The following is a 22245-nucleotide window of genomic DNA, read 5'->3' as shown; positions in this document are numbered from 1 at the left end:
TTTTCCACGACTTGTGTGATTTTAAAAAGCGGCGACAAGTTGTTGCTGCCGTGACCTGCGTCGGTTTGAGCCGCACCGTCGGCTGTGCGGGCAGTCAGGGCGGGTGCGTGTGCTTCTGCGAGCAGTTAACGCTTCACGATTTCCTGCTTTATACATTTCTTGCAAACAATGGAAATCTAGAAACTTCACTCGGCGATCGTCGTACTCCACATTCTTGATCGGGGTAACAAGCCGCTGCTTACGCTTCGGTCGCATGCGTAATACACCACCACGCTCATGGTGTTTGCGGATAATCTACCACAGTTGATACGGTTATACAGACACCATTAGGTCGAACTGCGCTTGACGCACTGAGAATTAACTTCAAACGAAGGAAATTAACACGAAAATACTTTTAGAACGCGCTTTCTAAGCGAAGTGTCACGCGCTGCAAGCCAACTACGCAGCAAGATAGGAACGGTGATCCTACAAGTGACGTCAAAACGATCGCAGCGCCGGCCTCTCCAGTGGTGGGCCTCGCGGCCAATACATCTCCATACTTGAAGCCACGAGTATACCCCTGTCACACGGGCACTTTCAATCACGATTGAAGTGAATTGCGATTGAGTTTTCGAGCGCGCTCGACGCACTGCCGCTGCCACATGGCACGTTTCAATCGCGATCGAGTTGCACCGGTTGCATCGTGTACGCCAGATGGCGCTAACGACGTACTTGCGGCCAACGTCTGGTAACTTCGCGCGGTCGTAGGTAGACGTAACCATGTAAATGTTACCGCACGCTTATTTGGCTCAAGTTATTTGACACAATTTGTGGCGTTAGTTGAAGTTGTCACCTTTTGTGCCATTACTGAGCGGGCACGAGAGCATCGCCACTTTCATCCGATCACGCTTGAGAAACCAGGATTGAGTTCGAGCGGGATCGAGATCGATCGCGATTGAAACTGCCGTGTAGCAGCGCCCGATCCGGATCGAGCTCAATATGGATCGACTCAATCGCCCTTTTGGAACAGATGGTTGAGGAAAGCTCAGCTCATGTGCAATACCTTGTACCATTATGGGAGCACTTCCTGAGTGCAGACTTCATACATTTAGAACATTGGATTTTTTTTTTGTGTGTGCGCACTTCAGAAAACCCATCAACATCTCGTAAAGTGTGCAGAGTAGGAAGCAGAGAGTGAGGGTGGTCACACGGGCACTTTCAATCGCGATTGAGTCGATCCGGATCGGGCCGCTGCTACACGGCAATTTCAATCGTGATCGAGCTCGATCCCGCTCGAACTCAATCTTGGTTTCTCAAGCGCGATCGAGGCTTGCAAGCGCGATCGAACGAAAGCGGCGATACTCTCGTCCCCGCTCAGCAATGGCACAGAAGGTGACAACTTCAACCAACACCGCAAATTGTGTCAAATAACTTGACCGAAATAAGCGTTCGGTAACATTTACATCGTTACGCATACCTACGACCGCGCGAAGTTACCAGACGCCGGCCGCAAGTACATTGTTAACGCCATCTGGCTTACACGAGCGCAACCGGTGCAACTTCTCGATCGCGATTGAAACAGGCCGTATAGCAGCGGCAGTGCGTCGAGCGCGCTCGAAAACTCGATCGCGATTCACTTCAATCGCGATTGAAAGTGCCCGTGTGACAGAGGTATAATGCAAGAAACGTTCTGGCACTTTCCACATGCATGTACGCATGTTGAAAGGTTTTTCATCCAAAAAATGGTCGCAAGAATGGGGGGAAAATTTAAATATAAAAGCAATCGCCTCAATTTATTTCTGTGCCCAGAGTAGATACATTATGTAAAGGAAACCAGGAAAAAAGCTGATGCACAGCTTCATTGGGCCCTGTTCCTCAGTGCGACAGGGTGCATTAGACAAAAAGAACATCAGAAGAAATGACAAAATAAAAATACAGCATTTATATAATAAGTGTATAACCAATGCAGGAATAAACAACAAATTTCTCAAGAACAAAAGTCACAACTGAGCAGAACAAATGAAAAAAAATGTAAAATTAAAAACAAGTCGGCAAATAATTTAAAGAAATAGTAGTAATTTCCAGAAATTATATAATAATGTTTGCAGTTTGTATCGCAACATTTGTTCACCGCAGTTTTCACGGCACTTTTTAAGTTTCCAGCTCAAACTTCCTCAAATTTCAAGTATAGTTTTAGCACAAAACGTCTCACAGCAAAAATGTCTATAAACCACCACCCCACAAGGGGGCAAAACAATACATGGCTTGAAATACTTTTTGTGTGTATGAACAAAAAATTCAAAATTGTTAAATTTTAAGCACTTAAACAATGTTGAAGCTATTTTTGGGCTATGAGGCGCACCACAGTGGAGGACTCCGGATCAATTTCAACTAACCAGGGATCTTTAACGTGGACGGAAATCTCAACGCGCGTGAGTTTTTGCTTTTTGCCTGCGTCAGAAAAGCGGCCACCGTGTTCATGATTGAACCCCTGTCCTTGGGCGCAGTGGCGCATTGCTGTAGCCATTGAGCCACTGTGGCAGATGTGCAGTGGTGAACGGGTTAACAATTGCGAGGCCCAAACCACAGATATAAAAATAGCATTAAAATTTTTATTGCTCACAAAACTTAGTGAGGTTTAAAATAGCATTAAAATTTTTATTGCTCACAAAACTTAGTGAGGTTTCTTCGGGACCACAGAACCCGTGAGGTCTGACAGAGAGGTGCTGTCATGTTGGGAGGGGGTGGGCTGCTCTTCTCCTCCCCCCCATCATGTAGCTGCCTTCCGGCACTGCCGTGGTCGACGAGGAGGCAATTTCAGCTCAAGGGAGGCCCTTTGGCATCGCACAGATCTTCTCCATGATGGACCACAGGTGGCGCCGTGTGTCCTCCTGCCGTGCCAACTCGTCCCTCAACGCTTCCTGCCGCACTTTCTCCTGGATAAGAAGAGGCAGGAAGAGCAGGCTGTGACTCCATTAAACAAAGCTGTAGGGCAAGTTGGTGCATTGTGATTGAAAAATAGAGCGCGACTTGGACAATGACAGTGACAGCGGCCACAGGGGTTCAATCATGAACACGGTGGCCGCTTTTCTGACGCAGGCAAAAGGCAAAAACTCCCGTGCATTGAGATTTCAGTAAAGAAGGACGACGGGACAAGCGCTCTGTCCCGTCGTCCTTCTTTACTGTCGTTGTCCAAGTAGGGCTCTATTTTTCAACCAGGCTGTGACTCTTCTGGGCAAGGCCACCGTTCTTTAAAGGGCCGTGAAGAAGAAACACAAGGCTGGTTCATGAAGAAGACTCCTTCGTCCCAAAATTACGATGATACCAATATCATCGCAAACGCCACACAAATAATGGAGATATTAAAGGCGCCCTGCAGCACTTACCACTGACTACTCAGAATGCATTTTGGGGCGAAGTCTATTGTCCCACCAATCTCCTTCCTCAGGAACTATAAAAATCCATTTACGACCACTGAAGCTATGCGAGATAAAAAATCGCGCATAATCGTTCCCTCGCAACTCGACCACAGACTATGCGACGAAACTTGCGCGCTCTCTGCCTGTGAGGGGGGCGACTTGTGGCGTTCTCTTCAGCGGCCTTAGTTTTCTCTTGTTCTCCGCAACATGGAGGGGTGTATTTCCAGTCTGGTGCAACAAGAAAGCAGGCCATGGCTGCCTGCTCGCAAGCGTGTGCTGATGTCGGCGCGGCACTTTTGAAGCCATGAATGCTTGTTGTCAAGTGGTCTGGTTGAATGGGGGGGTATTGAGTATGTCCCTCAAACTCCGCGTCCACTCAAAACGCAAAAGAAACGCCAAAACTGCTCGTAGAGGCTCAGGCATAGAAGAGGTTGGTGCACGGCGCCGACCACAGCGGATCGCCAGAGGAAATGCGAGAAATAAACTGTGAAGTTTACCAGCAACAGCCAATAGGTCAGACACCGCTGTAACGATGTAATTGAAGTGGTGCACAATGAGGGAAACTGAAGAGAGCGCGGTTGATTTTTCTGTGTCATTCACAGCAATTTGCGAGCTTACCGCTTCGTGTGCACGTGTAACATTTGGCTCGGGTACTTCTGGCAGTGTAGTCTGAACATTGCGCAGGTTTCTTTGCACTGCTCAAAGCGTGTTGCAGGGTCCACTTAAGGGAAACAGATGAAAAAACTCTGCCAACTCCCAAGCCACTTTCTGGTGAAGGTCACAACGACACCACAGAATCTTGTTTGCATGATTGACTGCTGCCGACGACCAAAGCCATTACCATGAAACATGCCAGGCCAATTGTGGTGGGGCCTCTAGTTTTGCTTGAGCATGTCACTTGAATGTGAATGAGCAGTGACCACTCTTATATCTACCTGTATAGTGCACGCCCACGTCACGTCACTCCCGTCCATATTGCACACCTGTAGCACAACATTTTCACTTCATTTTTTCGGTTAGAAAAGACTTTTGTGGCTGCAATGGAGCTGAGTGAGTTACCGAAGCTAGTTCTTCCAAAATTAACAAGGTCATATTTCCTTCAGTTTGAAAGAACTGGTGATGATTGTTGGATTGTTTTGGTGCAAGGCCAGCTAGGGCAAATAGCGCCAAGAAAAAGTGATCACCACAAAAAAGCAGGTATTAAAACGTGTAAGCCAGACAAATGGTAAAATCAGTTAAAGGCAATGGTGACGGCCGGTGTATAGGGCCAGTTTTGATTATGCATGATAGGAAATGAGGTGTCAAAACTTAACATCTGACAAACACTTAAAAACGTGTTTCACAGAAACCATGGCATCGTCATCCAAAAGCGACAGTGGGCATGGCGGAATGAGTTGTCTGTACAGTTCTCTCAAGTCCTTGTGCCGTGTTGTGTTGAGTGTCTTGCATATGACCAGGATGTGGCCTACGGATAGGCCCTCCCCACACCTGCTACACATGGGTCTTGGAGAACCGGAGAGGAGGTGCAAGTGCGTCGCATGCGAGTGGCCTTTCCGTAACCTGGTCAAGGCGACTTCCGTGTGTCTGTTGCGTGTGTCCGTAGTGTATGGTCCCAAGTGTGGTTTTAATAAGTGTAACTTGTTGTCTGTCTCTGTATTCTAGTCTGAGTTTGAAAGAACTAGTCTTTGGTAACTCAGCTCCATTCCAGTCTTAACCCCCAAAAATGAGAGAAATGTTGACAGACTTTCAAATTTCACACAACACAAGTTTACCAGCGACGTGATAGAGGGAAACGCTGGAAACATGGTTATCAGTGGGCCTCCTTGATTATCAGTCCCGGATTGTCCGCAAACTGCCCGAGACGCGATCCGGCGCTCGGTTTTCCCACGATTCCTATGGGACTTCAGGAAGCACGTAGTCCCCAAACTGCCCGCAAACCATCCACGACTGGTAAATCGAGGATGCCCAGTGTGTTAACAGCATGTTAGGATTACAGTGATATGCTCAAACAAAACTAGAAGCCGCACAACAACCGCCCAGTCATGTTTCTCAGCGGTGTCTTAGGTCAGTGGCCGTTGATCACATAAACAAAATTCTGTGACCTCATAGAGACCTTGCCGGAAAGTGGACAGAGAGTCACCACTGTTTCATCTGTTTTCTTTAATGAGCAGGTTATTTGTTTGAAGTTTGACATAAAACTAATATCATTGTTACTGTGACAAAGTGGTTTTTTGAGTGACCAAAACTTGAATTTTGTCCTCGTGGCCTCTTTAATTTAATACGTAGAGCTGGAAACCCCCCATAAGGCCCAGGTATGGAAAGGCAAGACCTGATTTTCTCCCATGTTTTTGGAATACCACCTGACTGCAGTCTCCCAACAGGAAGTGAGACTAGTGGACGATGCAACATGAAATTCACTGCTGAGCTAGATAGACTAAAACTCAAAATAATCAACATGGTGCGCCTTTTATTGCTAAGAGCTGCCCCATGAAGTGTAACCCATCTGCAATAAAGGTATACCTATGCCAGTCAGCTGGCTAGCACCTAGCGACAATGTGGACAGTGTCTTTATGTTTCATTTGCGATGTTTTTGCCTAAACGCCGCCTGTAAGTACATGCCATCTGTGTGTATCAATAAACCATTTTTGAGAAGTTAGTTCTGTTTAGAGTTTGGACTGTAGTTGCACGTACTAGCACTGCTTACATGGGGATGCGTTCAGAGGTGGTGGCCACCGCAACCATGTACTCTCGCCGCACTTCCTAACAAAGTGATCCTCTATAATTTTACCTAATTAACAAGTGCATCTTGTACACTGGTGTGTCTTATACGCCGTGCAACTTATATACATTTTTTTTTTCGGAAAAACTGTCGTTTTAAGATGGGCACGATTTATACAAAGGTGCGACTTGTAGACCGCAAAATACGGCATGCCAGTCAGCTGGCTAGCACCTAGCGACAATGTGGGGAGCCTGGACAGTGTCTTGATGTTCCCTTCTTCCATCAGCAAACACCTTGACAACCATGTGGTCTTTCCAAAAGGCCCCGGCCATGTGATGACTCAGAAATCTCCGCAATTGTTTACCGCTGATCCACGTCCCTTCATTAGGGGAGAAGAAGCGATATTGCGGAATGATTCTTTTTTGCCATTGTTGTAAAAGCTGCTTTTGTAGCCACATTGCACACACCACCCACGAAATGAAGTAAGGTGAGTTATCAAGCTCTCTGTGTAGATTTACAATCTGCTATAGTGCCAAATTGAAATCCACTCCATAAAGTCAAAATATATTCTGAACTAAATCAAATATTTACAAACGCCAACTGCAAATCAAACCGAGTACATATGACTACAACTGTCTCTGCTTTATTAAGAAAAAAAGATAACCTAGGCAATCGGTACTAAGCACATCTGATTCTTAATGGCTTATGGTAGATGAAAGGAATGGTTCGAAAAATCAAAAATAAGAGATGGCGAAGGAGTAAAAAAAACAAACTTATGCCTCTCCTTTTGACAACAAAAACTTCTTTTTGAATTATCAAATCTACACAAGTACTTTCCACTTCAGCTAACATACGCGAAGTTGGCATGCACTTGCTTTGCGCAAGGTTTACACATGATGGGCTTTCTTGCATAACTCCTGTTTGTGCGAGAAAGCCAACTCAAAGGGGCATGCCGTGTGGTGAAGCCTAAAAACCCGCAAGTCGTGTGACAGAGCCAACTTTCAAGGCTCCGTTATTCGTTAATTTCGAACTTCCAAAAACGGAGTACTCCGAAAGGTAAAACTGCGCTGCCAATGGAACAAAACGCCAAACGCTATTCGTGAAGTGCTCAGTGTTCTTAATATTCACACACATGTTATCTACCACACTCCTAAGGCAGATACACAAAATGCAACTCAAACTCGATTTTTTTTTTAAATTTTGGTGGTTTAAAGGGCTGAAGCTGCATCTAGGCCATGAGGCATGCCATAATAAAACGTTCCAGATTAATTTTGACCCCCTGGGGATCTTTAAAGGGGCCACGCAGACAAAACACAAGTTTGGTTAATTCGAAAGATTGCCTCGTCAGAATCATGCTGACACCAAGTTTATAATGTAAACTTTGCTCAAATAAGCTGTATAATTAGGAAAAAAAAAATTTCGCCATCTTCCCGTAGGTAGATGGGGATCACATACCCTGAGTAGTATGCGAAGCAGCCATGGGGTCAACTCAAGTCCACATTAGTTTTCAGTTCGATCGCGGCGTTGCGGGAGGAGAATGAGGGGTACGGAGCACGCGCGCGTCATTTATACCACGGAGCTACAGTGGCGCCCCCAGCGGAGTATGCAGCGGCTACCACAGGTGTTGTCATTCATTGCGCGATCCCGGAGAGGAGAGGAGCTTCAGAGAGGAGAGGAGGAATGCCTCGCATACTACTCAGGGTTCCCCTACGGGAAGATGACGACGGTAGTTGACCACGAAGCTATCTCGTGATGGATTCTTTGGTTGGCCAATCCCTAGGAGCATCCTGCCACAATCATCATCAGCGGTGCCTGGCCAGGCATGCGCAGTGGGGGTGTGGACACAACGGCGGAGGGAACAGGCTCGACCATAAGGTGTTTCGCATCTAAAACGAATGGCCATGCGACCCAGCAGCTCATTTCCAGCACTAGAACCTGTGACTTCATATGCCCAGCTGTGCGATTGGTTGGGACCGGCAAAAGGAAACACAAGTTAGGCAGCGCTATATAAGCTTGCAGAACCAGCTATTTTCGCTTAAATGAAATGCATATTCATTTCACAGCACTGAGAATGGTGGGGTAAACAATGGAAGTTACAAACACATAGAAACACCACTGCACACTGCTGTTGGTACTGTACTCCCTATGCTTGTTATTATAGCTGCACAGCAGTCTGCCGTTTCGGGGTTGTCTCACACAACACTGGCGAATTGGCGTAAGTGACAGTGTCTTACGTGACCTTGTTTGTCGAGCATACCCCATATTTCACAAAACGATTACTACCTACCGTAACAAAAACAAGCCAGGTGCAAATGCGGTCAGAAACAAAGCAAAGGCAGAAAGCAGCCCTGCACAGCATGGTGGCGCCATCTAGGAGGACTGACGGTAACAAAATTGTCCTGCAGTCTGCTGCAGAGTAAACAGCGCACTAATGTTCGCTTGAAGACCAGTCCTCGTTCATTATCGCAGACGTCACGAAACACGTGATTTGGCAGGAGAATCAAAATTTCAGCTCAGATTCATTGACTTCTCAGTGAACAAAGCATCGTTTGCTGCCGGACAAGCACTGGGCGCACTATAAAACACCAAATCTTTCGAATAAAGCAAACGTTAATTTTGTCTGCGTGGCCCCTTGAACGTTTGCTGGAACCGCGACACACGAGCGTTTTTGACTCCATCTAAAAAGCGGTCGCCACGGCGCATCCTTGGACTCAGCAGCACCACGCCACTGCGGCAAGTAAAGCCAGTTCCATCAGTCTACCTGGGTAGGTACACTGTAGGCAGGCAGGCACACTGGGTAGGCAGATTTGGGTAGGTGTGATGAGTTAGATGTTGTGCTGAGTGTCACTGTTTTTTTTTCTCATCGTGGTTTTTATGAAAAAATACCCTTCGACTTTCACTCCTTTATATTTATTTTTTATTGGCTGTTAACCTGCCATAGCTAGGCTGGAGGAGGTTTTGTTCCCCCAAACATTTTTTTTTGTTTGTTTTCTTACAGGGCACACGGAATCAATAAACGGAATAAACAAATAAAGTGTACCTTGGCGATGCGCTTCATCAAAATGGTCGCCTGTGCCTTCAGGACGGCCAAGGGGATTGCGTCGGGCGAGCGGTGGATCTCGTCCGTGGGCAGCAGCACGTACGACGGCACATGCATCACGTTGCGCTCTGTATACAACTGCGAAAGCAGGTCAGAGAAACACAGCACTAGGAGTGAGAACGGCTTCTCGAGGGAGCCCACTGTTATGGTTGGGAACCCCCCCCTCCATATTTACAGCTGAACTATTTCTCCCAGCGCGCTGAGAATGTGGAATCATCCCCTTCATCGCCGTCACCATCAGCCTTTTAAATTCTTAGAAAAATTCCGCGTTCCCCTTCCCCCCCAAAAAGTTAAAAAGTGGGGAACAATACCCCCACTAGCAAAGCTGCAGCAGGTTTAAAGCCAATACATAAAATAAACAAGAGAGGCTAAAAGCCGAAATAATTGTTTCAAGAAAAGTCAATTTGCAGTATAAAAAAAGAAACGGCAAATTCTCTTTCTTAATTAACAAAATTAGAACCATCATCATCACCACCATCACCCTATGTTGTGTGCACTGCAGGAAAAAAGAGCCTCTTTTCCATATACTCCCCCCCTGGTCCTCCTACCCTACGCTGACCAAACCAATTCCTTGCCACCAAAGTGGGGAAGAGGAGACGCTCTGAAAAGGAACATGTGAGGAGCAGCACCTGCCCAAATTTAAAAGAAAACTCCCGCGGTACAAGAGTACGCAGACAATTCACTTTCGCATCAAAGGAACTTCCAAGTGATGGTGGAACCTGCTTTGCCGCTCCGTTTGTAAGTGGTTGTGACACGAGATTCAATCGAGCTCTACAGGAACACACACTTCATGCTCATTGTGATCACTGAACGAGATGTTAATGAATGAAGTTCTGTAATCAGCCTGCTTAGTGAATATTTAATTGCAGGGTCAACCGCTAACCTTTTGTGACCCCTTTTAACCCCGTAGCTTATCTGCACTGCATCATTCCTTGTTGCATTTCGTTTCCCTTAGCGTGCAGGCAAGCTCTCTGTTGGCTGCTGCTACCTGAATAACCGAATGGCTGAATGACATCTTGCATCCAATGGGTAACCGAGTGGCTTCTGACAGACGGTGCCAGAGGTCCGGGAAGGCGGACACCTTGAAGGACGGGCGAGATAAGGAAGCTTGGTGGCAAAGAATTGATTTGGACAGTTCAGGATAAGAGCTGTTGGAGGCCAATGGAAAAGGCTGGCATCCTGCAGTGAACATAAAATAGGCTGCCAGTGGCATTTCAAAAAGGGAAGCCGGTGGAGAGCTATTTATGCTAACCATTAAATCATTAAATGTTGCTCTGGAGATTGCCAACAAGCCTTTCTGCTGTACTCAAGAGTAGAAGGCAGCCATTTCACGCAAATGTGTTTGCATCTACCTGCCCACTTTTCACTTCACTCCTGCCACAACGAACTTCACATTTAAGAGAACGAAAGATCTCGCATGTGACCTTTCTCGTGCTAATCCACACTGAGACTGAAATCCAATGTCAATGCAGTGCTGATGAGAATCACTTGCGGAGGCCCTTAGCTTCAGCAAGACTGAGCTTACCGTAGCAATTTTGCAGCCTGCTGCTTTGACGGGCAAGTTGTCTAACTGACCAGTACTGCTGAAGAGTAAAATAACAAATTAAGGGTAACACTGCAGTGAATCAGTTGAACCCTCGCTACTTGCTGCATAATGCAGCTGAATACAAATGGTCCTTCATGGAAAAAAGTGCAGCAAAGGCGACAATACGGAATAAGAGCAAACCCGACGACACGCTTCCTGCCTGCCTGTTCTTATTCTGTGTCATCATCATCTTTTCCTCGCTTTTTTTCCATGTTGTATCGAAACCAACTTTCCCAACCTTCAATCGTGCAGAACTTAATCCTTTATTGCACTACCTTGCAGAAGTTAGGAGACTCGGTTTGTACAGCTCTCACAAGCTACTGCAACGAGGCTATGGTGTCTGGAAGGGGAAGTGTGATGGGCGGAACAGAGAGGCTGCACAGTACAGCGATTACACCTCCTGGGTGGCGCCACAATGGAGGATTGGAGCTAGCGCTACCACCGATACGCTGCCTCCCAAAGTACGGAGGAGCGCAGGCGGCTGGCACTGCGTTTCTTCCAAAATCACTCTTGATAGGCGGAAATTTGATTTGTGTTTCTTTAAATATGCTACGCAAAAAGGCTGCAAGCAGTTCCTCAAATGAAGATAGGACTGACAGGACGATGTGATTTGGAACTGGCGCTGACACATGTTCCGTGCAGGCGGCTTTGTTGCTGCATCCGTTCCTTCGCGTCTTTCAGCTATGCAGCACCCAAGCAGACGAGCTCCGTTCGTGGCCCAGAGCTGGAATGGCTGTCTGTTGTTCAATGCAGTCATTCACATGGAGGAAAGAATACTCAGGAGAGGCCCATAGCATCCCAATGCATTGCGAAAAGTGTGGAGGAAGTGGAGTCATTTTTCTTGAGCCAATGGACAATGTTGCTTACTTGTTTACAACTGCGATGGCCAAATCTGGGCGAATAGAGCGGACAAACTTTTAAGGCGCTTGGTATGTGGCTGCCTTGCTACGCTTGCAAACCAGCACAGTCGCTACGACAAACGTTTTTAGATTAAGCCAGTTTGAAAACTCTGCCGTCGGAGGCGGCCTTAACTACCCCGGCCGCAGCGGCGCTTACGTCGCGTCGAGATCAGCGGAGCAAGCTGCTGCTGCCGCCGGCGACCTGCCGGGAAAATCCCCTTCGCTCAGCGTTGGCGAGAGCCACAGTTCGTTCTTTGCTCACTTTGCGTTTCTCCGTTGTGAAGTGAAGTGAAATTTATCGCTTCTGAGACGTAGTGCGCCAAGACCGCAATGCTGTACGACCCCAAACAATGCTCCCGTCGTCTGCGTTCGCCATCCCGCGTACCTGTTGCTATGACGACGAAAAACGCTACTTTGCCAGGCTTGAGAGCTGAATAATCGTCCTTCTATCTCAAAAACGAAGGCCGTTTTTCGATTGAACCTTTGGGTGAGGGTTAGAATGCGCAAATTGAAGGCGAAATCAACAGCTTAGAACATGACATCGCACCGAGGAATTAGCGATGAAGCTGTTTTCGCTTCGAAGCGGGAGGGCAGGGCGACGCCATGTTAGTAAAATCAAACCGGAAACAGCAAAGGATGATGGGATAGAGTGCTGGGCTCCGTGGGCTCAAGTCATGGCGGGACTCGGCTTCACAAATGTGATGTCAGGGCCTCTTCTAACCTTTTCTTTCCTCCATGAGTCATTCACTAACAATGTTAATCTGCGCCTAGATATTGATCCAGGTGCATTGTAACTGCCGACAATATTTTATTGCCATATCGCGGCAAGGGCAGGTTTCATTCGCATGTGGACGAGCTTGGAACATGAACGCATACTGAATGATGAAAATAGCGCAAAAAGGAAGAGGAGGCCCCATGACTCAAACAAAGCTAGCTTGTGTGCATCGTGCTGTCGGTCTTCCTTCCGCGCTATTTTTCATCATGAACGGACAGCAACGTGCGCAACTTTCAGTACTGCACTTCTCAAACGTGAACAAGACAATATAAATGCACACAAAGAAACGTCAGCTTCTAGAGAAGGCATATAAGTGATGTTGAATAACACTTCTAAAGAGCAGTCTTTGCGCCTTCCAAGGGAAATAACCTGGGCTAGTATCACCTTTCCCGGCCTATGATTGAACTTTGCTTTTCGCGTTTCATTTGTTACTGATGCACAATTCTTTAAAACGAATTGTCTGACATCCAAGAAAACTTGTTTACAATAGTAACTGTCGGGGAAACAATTGCTGTACATTTAAGTTTGCTGGGAATCGGTACACACCTGAAAAATGAGTACATAAAAGCGCAACTTGAAGGGCATGTTCCAGTTTATTTCTTGCATACACTTCAAAGAAGCATGCGAAGTGCGTCAATTTGAAAGCGCATACTGGCATCTCCGAAGCTTCAAATGCTTTTGCCTCCCGGCCGCGGCGGCCGCTTTTGTGATGGAGGCGGAAAGCAAAAAAGTCCGCGTGTTCGAGATTTCGGCGCACGTTAAGGATTCCTAGGTGGTCAAAATTATCCGGATTTCTATTAATCCGCCAATCCCTGCTACGGCGCGCCTCATCGCGTGTGCAGTGTCAGCGCGTTAAACCCCGCAATCAATCAATCAATCACATGCTTTTGCCGCTGTCTCTGCACAACTCTTTCCTTACTCAGGGCCTTACAGTGAGCCTCACAACCGACTTGGTCGAATTTTAGGCTGCTCAAAGAAGCGACGAAGTCATGCATGCTGAACGCATGAAGTTTTTCCTATGAGGAAAAACATTGTAAAGGCGTCCTCCAGAACAAATACAAGCTTGCCGTCCGTGGCTTCGGCGGAATGATGTGCTTGAAGGTTTCGCTACGTTCATGACAATGTAGATCAACAAGGAAAACGCACAACGTACACTCAAGACGATAAATACGGTACGCGCACACAGCCTATACCGAAAACAAAACAGATAACATCCACAGCAGGGTGAGCACAACGCTGACGACGCACGCGACAACCCTTCCAAGGCCGCTCCCCTCCCTGGTGCAGTGCCCCTAGTGGACTAGTGAGGTTTTCCTCGCGTTTCGTGCAGCACCCAACCATGGCGCGCATACAGCGCCCCTCACACTCCCCCTTCCAGACACCATAAAGAGGCCACACTGGCCTGCAAGATCATTCAGAGCTGCCTCAGCCGTCAAAATTTTGATTCACCTTCCTTTCACGTGTGACACGGATGTTTTGTTCAATGTTGGACAGCTTATAATGTAGAGGTTAACAAAGCTCGCAATCCCGAGTAGTTCTATGGAATTTGAGCGTGTCGCCACAGCTGACGTCCACAGATCAGTGAGGAGGACTGAGCGATGGTAATGTTGCTCCTGAGAGCGATTTTCTCACAAAAAGAAAACGCTTCCACCGGGTGACTGAACTGACAGTACGGCGTACATAGTTTACACTGTGGCTTAATAAGGTAATTGAGCAGCTTTCGTAACTACCTCCAGTATCTGTTTAATCGCATTGAGTGTTTTTAGACAAATATACGGGGAACACTGAAACAAGAGATGTCTTTAATCGTCTCCTCTATCCATAGCAGTGCATTGCATTTGGTCTGGTAGTCGTGCAACACGGTCATGCAACAGCACAGAAAGATCACACACACAGCTCATAAGATCTATTTGGTAATCACTGAAACAGAGGTCACCTTGGCAATAGCATGGATATGAAAGGGAGTTTCTCTCATGAGCAGACACAACAGCACCAAGTGTCTGTTTCCTGGGCTATACACGTGCCCCGAGAAAGAAACAATGGGAGCGCTTTAACTGTGACAGCGGTGAATATAGGACACAAAATACTTCAAAGGGTTGGGTCCCCAGCTAAGCTTTGGTTGAACTGTGCAGCCATCTTGGAGCGAAACCTGTATTACTTCAGGTACAAACCCAGAAAACGGCTCATTCCTTGTAACGTCACTTTGACCTTCAAGCTCAGCCAAGGTCAAGCCAGCGCCTCATGCGGTTGCGCATATTGAAAGTGTCTAATCACTGATTACGTCCAAGGAGAGGGGTGCAAAGAGGGAGATACGGGAAAAGAGTAAGGGCGCTTTCCATTGGAAAATGGTATAAGGAGGTGCAGTGTCACAAACCCCTCCCCTTGATAATTGCGTCTGCTAGCAGAAACCAAAGACGGGCGCGAGGAAACAGTTATTTATATTTTAGCAGGGTGGCCGGCCCGCGAGTTTTCACGTGTGCCGAGATTGCTGGAGTGAATGAAATCACAGCGGAGATGCTCGACTGCGTTTTTAACTATATATGTTCGCTGCAGGAACAAGGGGTTACAGGGTATGGCCCGACACAAGAAAAAGAAACCTTCACACTGCCATCGGCCCTGTGCACGCAGGCACTAATCTGCCGTACACTAAGCGCACGCGCGCGCTGGCAGGCTAGTGCACGGCGCTAACTAGATAATAACACAACAAAGGACAACCAAATACACAAGGTGGCCACTACGGAGGCCCTCGATCCACCGTGGCCTACGCCTTAACCTTCGACCTCGAAAACATAACTCAAACAGCTGTACGCGACACGCGAAACACTCTAGAGGCAAACACTTGTTTAAACCTCGACAACGCAACTACAGAAAAATACTAACAAGTACGCAACACGCAAAACACTCTAGGGGACAAACATCGTTAACTCCCCGACAATAGCACTTACTATAAAAAATCCAGCAGCTCTGCAAGCTGTACACGACACGTGAAATGCCCTCCAACATCATTACCCTCACCAACACAACTACTACGAACAAGACACACAAAAAAGGAACTCGCAACCCATTAACTACCAGCGACGCCAGAAAAAACCCGGAGGAGGCAGATATCTTAATCCGATGCAACAAACAAAATTTGCAGGCGAGGCGCGGCAAAGGAAAGTCTCTACGGACCCACAGGAGAACCCACAGGTTCAACGGCGGAAAGTCACGGCGAGGTTGAGCCGGCCTCGCCGGGCAGCCGCTTACGTGTTTTGGGGGCTCCGGGGTGCGGAAGCTGATCGGCCATGGGACTCGCGGCGACGGGCGAACTTGAGCGCTAAGCCGAGGCGTTGGTCATTCGGTCGCGAGCCTACAGACTTACTTCCGCTAAAGCGCGTCACCCCCGGACCCTTCCCCGCGTAGCCCGTTCAAGAATCTCCAGCCGACTGCTCCCAGCGACCGCTTGCGCTCGCTTAAATAACCTCCGCCGGCCGTCCCGTAGAACCGCTCCGACGTCTTCCCCATTGTTCCTCTGTTCCCCCCTCCCGGGGCCACCAGCCACTCGCCACTATCGCGCGCGTGTCCGAGCTAGCGATCGTGACGTCACCCCTCGCACCTGCACGCTGGAATGTCGCAGCCCACTTTTGTCCTCGTAGCAGGCACGGCGAAACAAAGGATGCGAGCACAAAGCCGAAGGGGGATCCCCGATTCTGCAGCGCGACAAAAATGGCCGACCCTCGTCCGGGAAGCCGTCATGTCGGCCGCTCGAATGTACAAGATGGAGGGCCTGGCTTGCAGTTTGTGACACGCAGGCTGCATCCAAGTTCACTCCGCATTTGTGCCTGCAGCACAATTTCGCGCTTAAGCACGAAAACTGAGCTATAATCCGACAAACTCGGTTTAATTGTGTTCAACCAGGGCAAAATTCGTTTGACCCAAACCTAGCTCTCAAAGGCCCCAAAGGGCGTGAGGTAACAGAAACGACGCTTCCCTGACTTCTCATTCTTGCCTTGCCCTACTAGCTCACAGCCCGACGCTCTCCTGTGCTGCTGAAAGCCTCGGCACTTTTCCCTCCCCCAGTTCTAGGCCTAAAACGAGTGCAGCCTCACAGTTTCAGGCTCAAAGGGTATGCAAAACAAGCAGGTTTCGTCGGCAGATCGAGACTGAAAGTTACCACACGGATGGCTTAAGCTCTTTTGATAGTGCGTTCAACTAGACTGCAGATGAACAAAAACAGATTGCAATTTTATATTTGAAGTGATAGAAAGCTACAGCCTTCACCAATACGACATATTTTTTGCCTTTTTCCAGGCTTTCTCAACTTGCCTGAAAGGCAAGAAATGTTGCGCAGTGCAAAAAAGTTGCTCATGGAGTTCCACAAACAGCAGGCAGTATAAATCAGCGTCTAAATCGAAGATGCCACTTTGGGGACATTAGGAAAGTCAGCAAGAACAAAAAAAAAAAAAAAAACATTGTCATAAGACTGTAACAAGTAAAACCTCAAGAGAAACAACTGGCATGATATCTTGTCTACGCATATGACAACACAATGTCCTCCACCACCCTTCCATTGGTGGGAGAAGAAGTGCGCCATGCCTCCTCCACACGGCAGGCAGTCCAGCGCGTCTCACGCCTGCACTACCATGCAGCAAGACGCCTCACCTGAAGCTTGTCACAGTTCTTGTTGAGGCTGGTGGACAGCTCGGCAAAAAGTTTGTGCATGCGATGCTCCAGGTCTGCAGGTGCCTCATCCTTGAGCTGCGCACAAGGGTTTCAAGTTCGCCCACTCCTTGGGTTCCTCTCTCACTTCCAGAAACTCTTTTCTCAATGCCAGCGTTTAACAAAGATGACAAAATAAAAAAAATTCAGTGCCCTTGTACTGCATGGAGAAGGATGACACGTGAAGCTGGGCACAGTCCAAGGAGTGCACGAAACCACACACGATCATTTGTAACTTGCGACTGAGCATGCGTTCCAGCAGCCTATTGGCTGAACGAAATTTGGAAGGACTCAAGCTTTGCTGTAGCCAATAGATGTGGGGCTGTCCTTTTCCCTGACAACTTCACTGCAAAACTACGTAACTATGACAAGTAGATGAAACTCGGTGTAAGTGGAGTCATCTTAGCGGCCGATTTAAGCACAATTTTTTCAAGACATGTGACATTAGACTGAGAGCTACCGAGGAATTTAAAGTAGCTCTGGAGACGAAAATTCTTATCCTATGCGGCTCGAGTGATGGACACAGGTTTGGTCGGAACCTAGCCATTTACAGCTTAGCTGTACAAAAAATGTCCTCACACCCGCCAAACTGTTGGAAGGATTACTATAGTAGGTGCTTCTTGGAAAACCCCTCCACAAATGTCTGTTCAAAAAAGTTCATTAGGGGGGGGGGGGTCATTTACCAAAGGAAGATCATCTTTGAAAGCCTTTCGCAGAGCTCTAATCTGGCTAATCCTTCTGAGTACATGGTTACATATTAGTGCCGCAAGTGCGCCATTTATTCCACAATTTTCCACATATGTGTTGAAATGGGCATTGAGTGGACAAGTGGACTGAGATTTGTGGTTACAGTGACAAACGCTGAGATTAGACTGGGATGGTTATGCCAGGGAGTATCCAAACTGGCTTACAGACCGAAAGTGATTACGCAGCCACTAGAGCCAGAGCAGGGCAGTTGGAAATGGTTTTCACTACGAATTTACAGGCTGCGCTGCCCTAAAAAACTGCTACGTTCAGAGACCACGCTTGAAGAACTCAAAAGGCGAGGATGTTTCAAGGGGCCACGAAGGCGAAATACAAGTTTGTTTCATTAAAATATGGCACTCCTGCCCACAGTACGACCCTGCAGGGAGAAATTTGAATTTTTTTCAATATTTCGTGCATTTTTTTGTGTCAAAAAAGTATCTTCCGTGGCTGGAATAGAGCTTATTGAGTTAGCAAAGGCTATTTCTTTAAATTGAAAAAAAAAGTTGTAATTTTGTCTTCATGGCTTCTTTAACAGCACGTGCAACCGAGTGGAAAGAGTGAGTGGTTTCCCTTTATCCTACAGTAGAGGATAAGGGGAAGATGCCCCTTATAAGGGAAGGGGAGGATAAGTGCCACTCACTGTCTCGGACACCGCAACCTTGAGGGCATCCACACAGTTCGCCAGGTAGTCGAAGGAGAGGTTGTACACTGCAAGACAGGCAAAACGGCAAAAGGACATCTGGGTGACCTGGATGAAGCCAGGCAACAACCAGCCTAAGAACTTGTTGCTGGGGGAGGTGGCGAGTACTTGATGACGACATTCGAAACCATAGGTGGCGATTTCACATCTCAGCTATTGAACGCAATGCAGCCAGGATGCGCATGAATTTTTTTTTGTTTTTTTTTTTTGCTCATTTTTATGCGATAGCTTGAGCCAAGCATTATTCTAGCCACACGATTCGAAATCAAGCGGATCGCGAAGCACGGCAGGCACCCATAGTGAAATCGGTGGCATTCGTGACGAAGCAGAAAGCGGACCCCACTGACGACAAAGCTTTCTTCGCTGGCTCTGCGTAAACAGGCCTTCGTGAAGCTCTGAAAGCGCCCCTGGTGAGCAGAGGTGGCAGCAGCGCGGCTTCGCTTGAGCGATGAGGCGAGCGTCAGAACATCGAGAGGGGCCAGACGGATTTGCCCACGCACTCTCGCTATCTGCGGCGCATCTACGCATAGATCGCGCTGGCATGCAGTTTTGCCCGCTGCGGCCACCGCTCCCGTGCTCCGTATTATTTTTAGAACATCTGCACGTTTATATGAGGCCTTTCGTGCTGCTCCGCCGTTTCCCGGCCTTGCTGTTCAGCCAGCGAAACTGCGGGACTGCCTCAATCGGCTAGAGGCGGGTTCCCGGCGCTGCAGCTGTATATTAGAGCCGTGCACGGGCCGAAAATTTCGGCCCAAGCCCAGCCTGGGCCCGGTGCTTATCGCAGTAGGCCCGGCCCGACCAGACGAAGGAGGTCGACGAGCCGGCCCGGCCCGGCTTGAGACCTTAACCTTATGGCCCAGCCGGGCCCGGCCGTGTGTTTTCAACCCCAATACCGTAGGGGCCCGCGCCTGATTGGGGCACGTTTGGAAGCGAAAACTACCTAAAGGCGGGGTAAAATGCATCCTAAGGGAAATGATAACAGGCAAAACCAACATTAAACGGGCATGACAACCCCAATTAAACGCAACAATCATGCACATGTCCCTACCGCAGCTGTCCTTTGCTCAGCTACATACGAAAGAATTGAAACCAACATAAAGGTGACCGAACCGCCCAACATAAAAAAAAGATGAACCAAAAACCACCCAAACCACGGAAAAATTCATGGTAATATTGAAAAGTCTTCAAGAAAAGTAGCCGAAACCGAAATGGCCCAAACCACTGAAAAGTAAAAAAAAAAAAAAAAAAAGAGCTGGAGCTCACCTTACGGGGACAAAACCACCCGGCATTTTGTGTAGAATTTCATATTGTGCCATAATGAATTTAAACAAACAATTAAAAATAGAATGGCACCTTGGGCATTTGAACCTGATTCTTGCGATTGCTATCCAGAAACGGAACCTGTATGCCAGGGGACCAGCTGGTTCGTGTTTGTTTAAACAGGGTGTGTACTTGCTTTGTTGTTTAGTCCGTATACATTTCCTTTTCTCAAGAGCATATAGGGATGTCGGACTCGGTCCCTTTTTTTTATTGAGACGCAAAGTACACGCGTGCACTTATGCACATGTTATCGTTGCCGCTTCACTGCGTTCTATACCGACTCATATCGCTTATCTATAAAGTTTCAATCATATCAAGTGTTACTGTTTAGGCGGCTGTTGGCGCATTTAAACCACCCTACTCCCCTGTTGCACTTTTCCTTTCGTCTTCGTCTGCCGGCCACCTCCTTCCACCAGCTACGCTCGCCACCGTGTTTTCCCGCCGCAACAACGAGCAAAACTAAAGTTGAATTTTCACCTCAGTCTTTGACAGCTTCACTTTTGTTGGCTCAGAGAAGGAAACGCAACTCTGAATAGGGCACTGCTACAGAAAACAGATGGAGACGCAGGTTTCTCTAGCAGTGTTTGCAGTTCAAAGTGTTCCATATAGAAAATTTGTTTTCATCCGAACTTAGAGGTGGAAACTAGTCACGCTGAATTGTCATTCGTTGTACTTCCCTAGGCGGTGTGCCGCTGAGCCTCATGTGTTTGTCAGTTTATCCCAAGACATGCAGTTGCAGATCTCTCACACTTGGCTTGCCATATACCCACATGTGCCTCAGGGCCTAACGATAAGTCCCGTGGAATGTAAAAAGAAACCTTCTGTGTTTTTACCGAGTCAGCAACATGTAGTTTCTGTGATATCATAGAAAACCTAAGTATTTCTGCACTGTGCCTGGCCAGCCCGGGCCGTCCTGAGCATTTACATTTCGGCCCGATTCCAGCCCGCGGGCCGGTCCCGGGCTTTCGGGTAAGCCCGAGCCCGTGCACACCTCTACTGTATCAGCATCTGGAGCGGGCACAGGGACCAGACGTTGACATAGCCCTTGTTTTCAGCTTTATATGAGCAAGAATGTCCTTAAAACTGCACGTTCCGCGTCTGCAGGCGACGTCAGGCGGTTCTTCAGGCTACTTAAATCGCACCCCAGCCTGGCAAGAAACATTTCGGGGGGGCCGGAGGGGCACGAGCCCAGTGTGCCCCCCCTCCCTGGCTTCGCGCAGCCGTCGCTGAATACATAGTGTGTTGCGACGGTAATTGGAACACTTTAAAAATTTTTCCTGAGCGAACCGCCGCTCGGTTCGCGCTCAAACTTCACACGAAGGTCGCATTTTGTGGTCTATTTTGTTTGACACCGGGAACAACGACGGTACTTACCTGTTTATCCTTAAAATAAATAAAAACGATTTTCGCCTATGGGAAAATGGCGGCGATTTGGACGTGCGAGCCCGAAAACTGGGTTTTCTGATCGTCTGTTAGCTCATTTCTAGGTGTGTTTTCTGATCGTCTGCTGCACCATTTGGCTCCGTACGTGAATCCCAAACATGCGTTTCACTCTGCAGGTGGTTCCGTCGTTCCAACATCAACTTGCGCTGGCTTGCACGTCCAAATCAGCTGCCATTTTCCCATAGGCGAAAATCTTTTTTATTTATTTTAAGAATACACAGGTAAGTACCATCGTTGCTCCCGGTATCACACAAAATAGACCACAAATTGCGACCTTCGTGGCAAGTTTGAGAGCGAACAGAGCGGCGGTTCGCTCAGGAAATTTTTTTTTTAATGTTCCAATTATCGTCACTAGTTTTGAATCAGAAATGTCCCCATTCGGCAACAATTTTACCTGAATTGACGAGGGACCTCGCAGAATAGCCGAAGTGCTGAACCACATAGGTCTCGTCACCCATGTTACCGGTAATAAAGAACGTGGACGCCGGCACAGAACAGGGAGGATTGACGCCAGAACAGCACAGACTGACGCAGTTGGAGCGGTTGGAGCTAGAGTTCCTGTATATAGCTCCCGCAGGGAGCTATAGAGTTCCTGTATATAGCTCCCGAATACAGAAACTCTAGTTGGAGCTTCTGTTGTGCAAAATAACCGCCCGCCAAAAGGCTACCGCGTTGGCTTGACGTGACGTTGGCTCGGCTCGTAGTGGTACAGCGTTATCAAAGAAATAGTTTTTTTTTTGTTGTAGCTTTGCTGTTCTTGTAACTGTTTCATAATATCAGCATAAAACTGTACGGCTTTTCTTTGCCAGTAATAATTTGCTTAATATTGTGCAGAAAATTTCTCTGTCGTCTGAATCACTG

General features: G+C 47.7%; 1 protein-coding gene across 1 annotated transcript; it reads right to left on the bottom strand.

Annotated features, from left to right (window-relative positions):
- Positions 1-2616: 2616 nt before the first annotated feature.
- On the bottom strand, positions 2617-22082 carry LOC144169149 (uncharacterized). The gene is made up of 6 exons (XM_077698181.1): positions 21993-22082; positions 21779-21958; positions 18562-18629; positions 17118-17213; positions 9158-9295; positions 2617-2915 (listed from the first exon to the last, which is right to left on the bottom strand). The coding sequence occupies exons 2-6, from the start codon at positions 21840-21842 to the stop codon at positions 2802-2804; spliced, it is 480 nt and encodes a 159-aa protein (XP_077554307.1). The 5' UTR covers positions 21843-21958; positions 21993-22082; the 3' UTR covers positions 2617-2801.
- Positions 22083-22245: the final 163 nt, after the last annotated feature.

Source organism: Haemaphysalis longicornis, unplaced genomic scaffold, assembly GCF_048455015.1.
Source record: "Haemaphysalis longicornis isolate Haplotype H1 unplaced genomic scaffold, Haemaphysalis longicornis Haplotype H1 scaffold_2, whole genome shotgun sequence".
In the NCBI taxonomy this organism is placed as follows: Eukaryota; Metazoa; Arthropoda; class Arachnida; order Ixodida; family Ixodidae; genus Haemaphysalis; species Haemaphysalis longicornis.
This window is presented reverse-complemented; position numbering and strand designations above follow the sequence as displayed.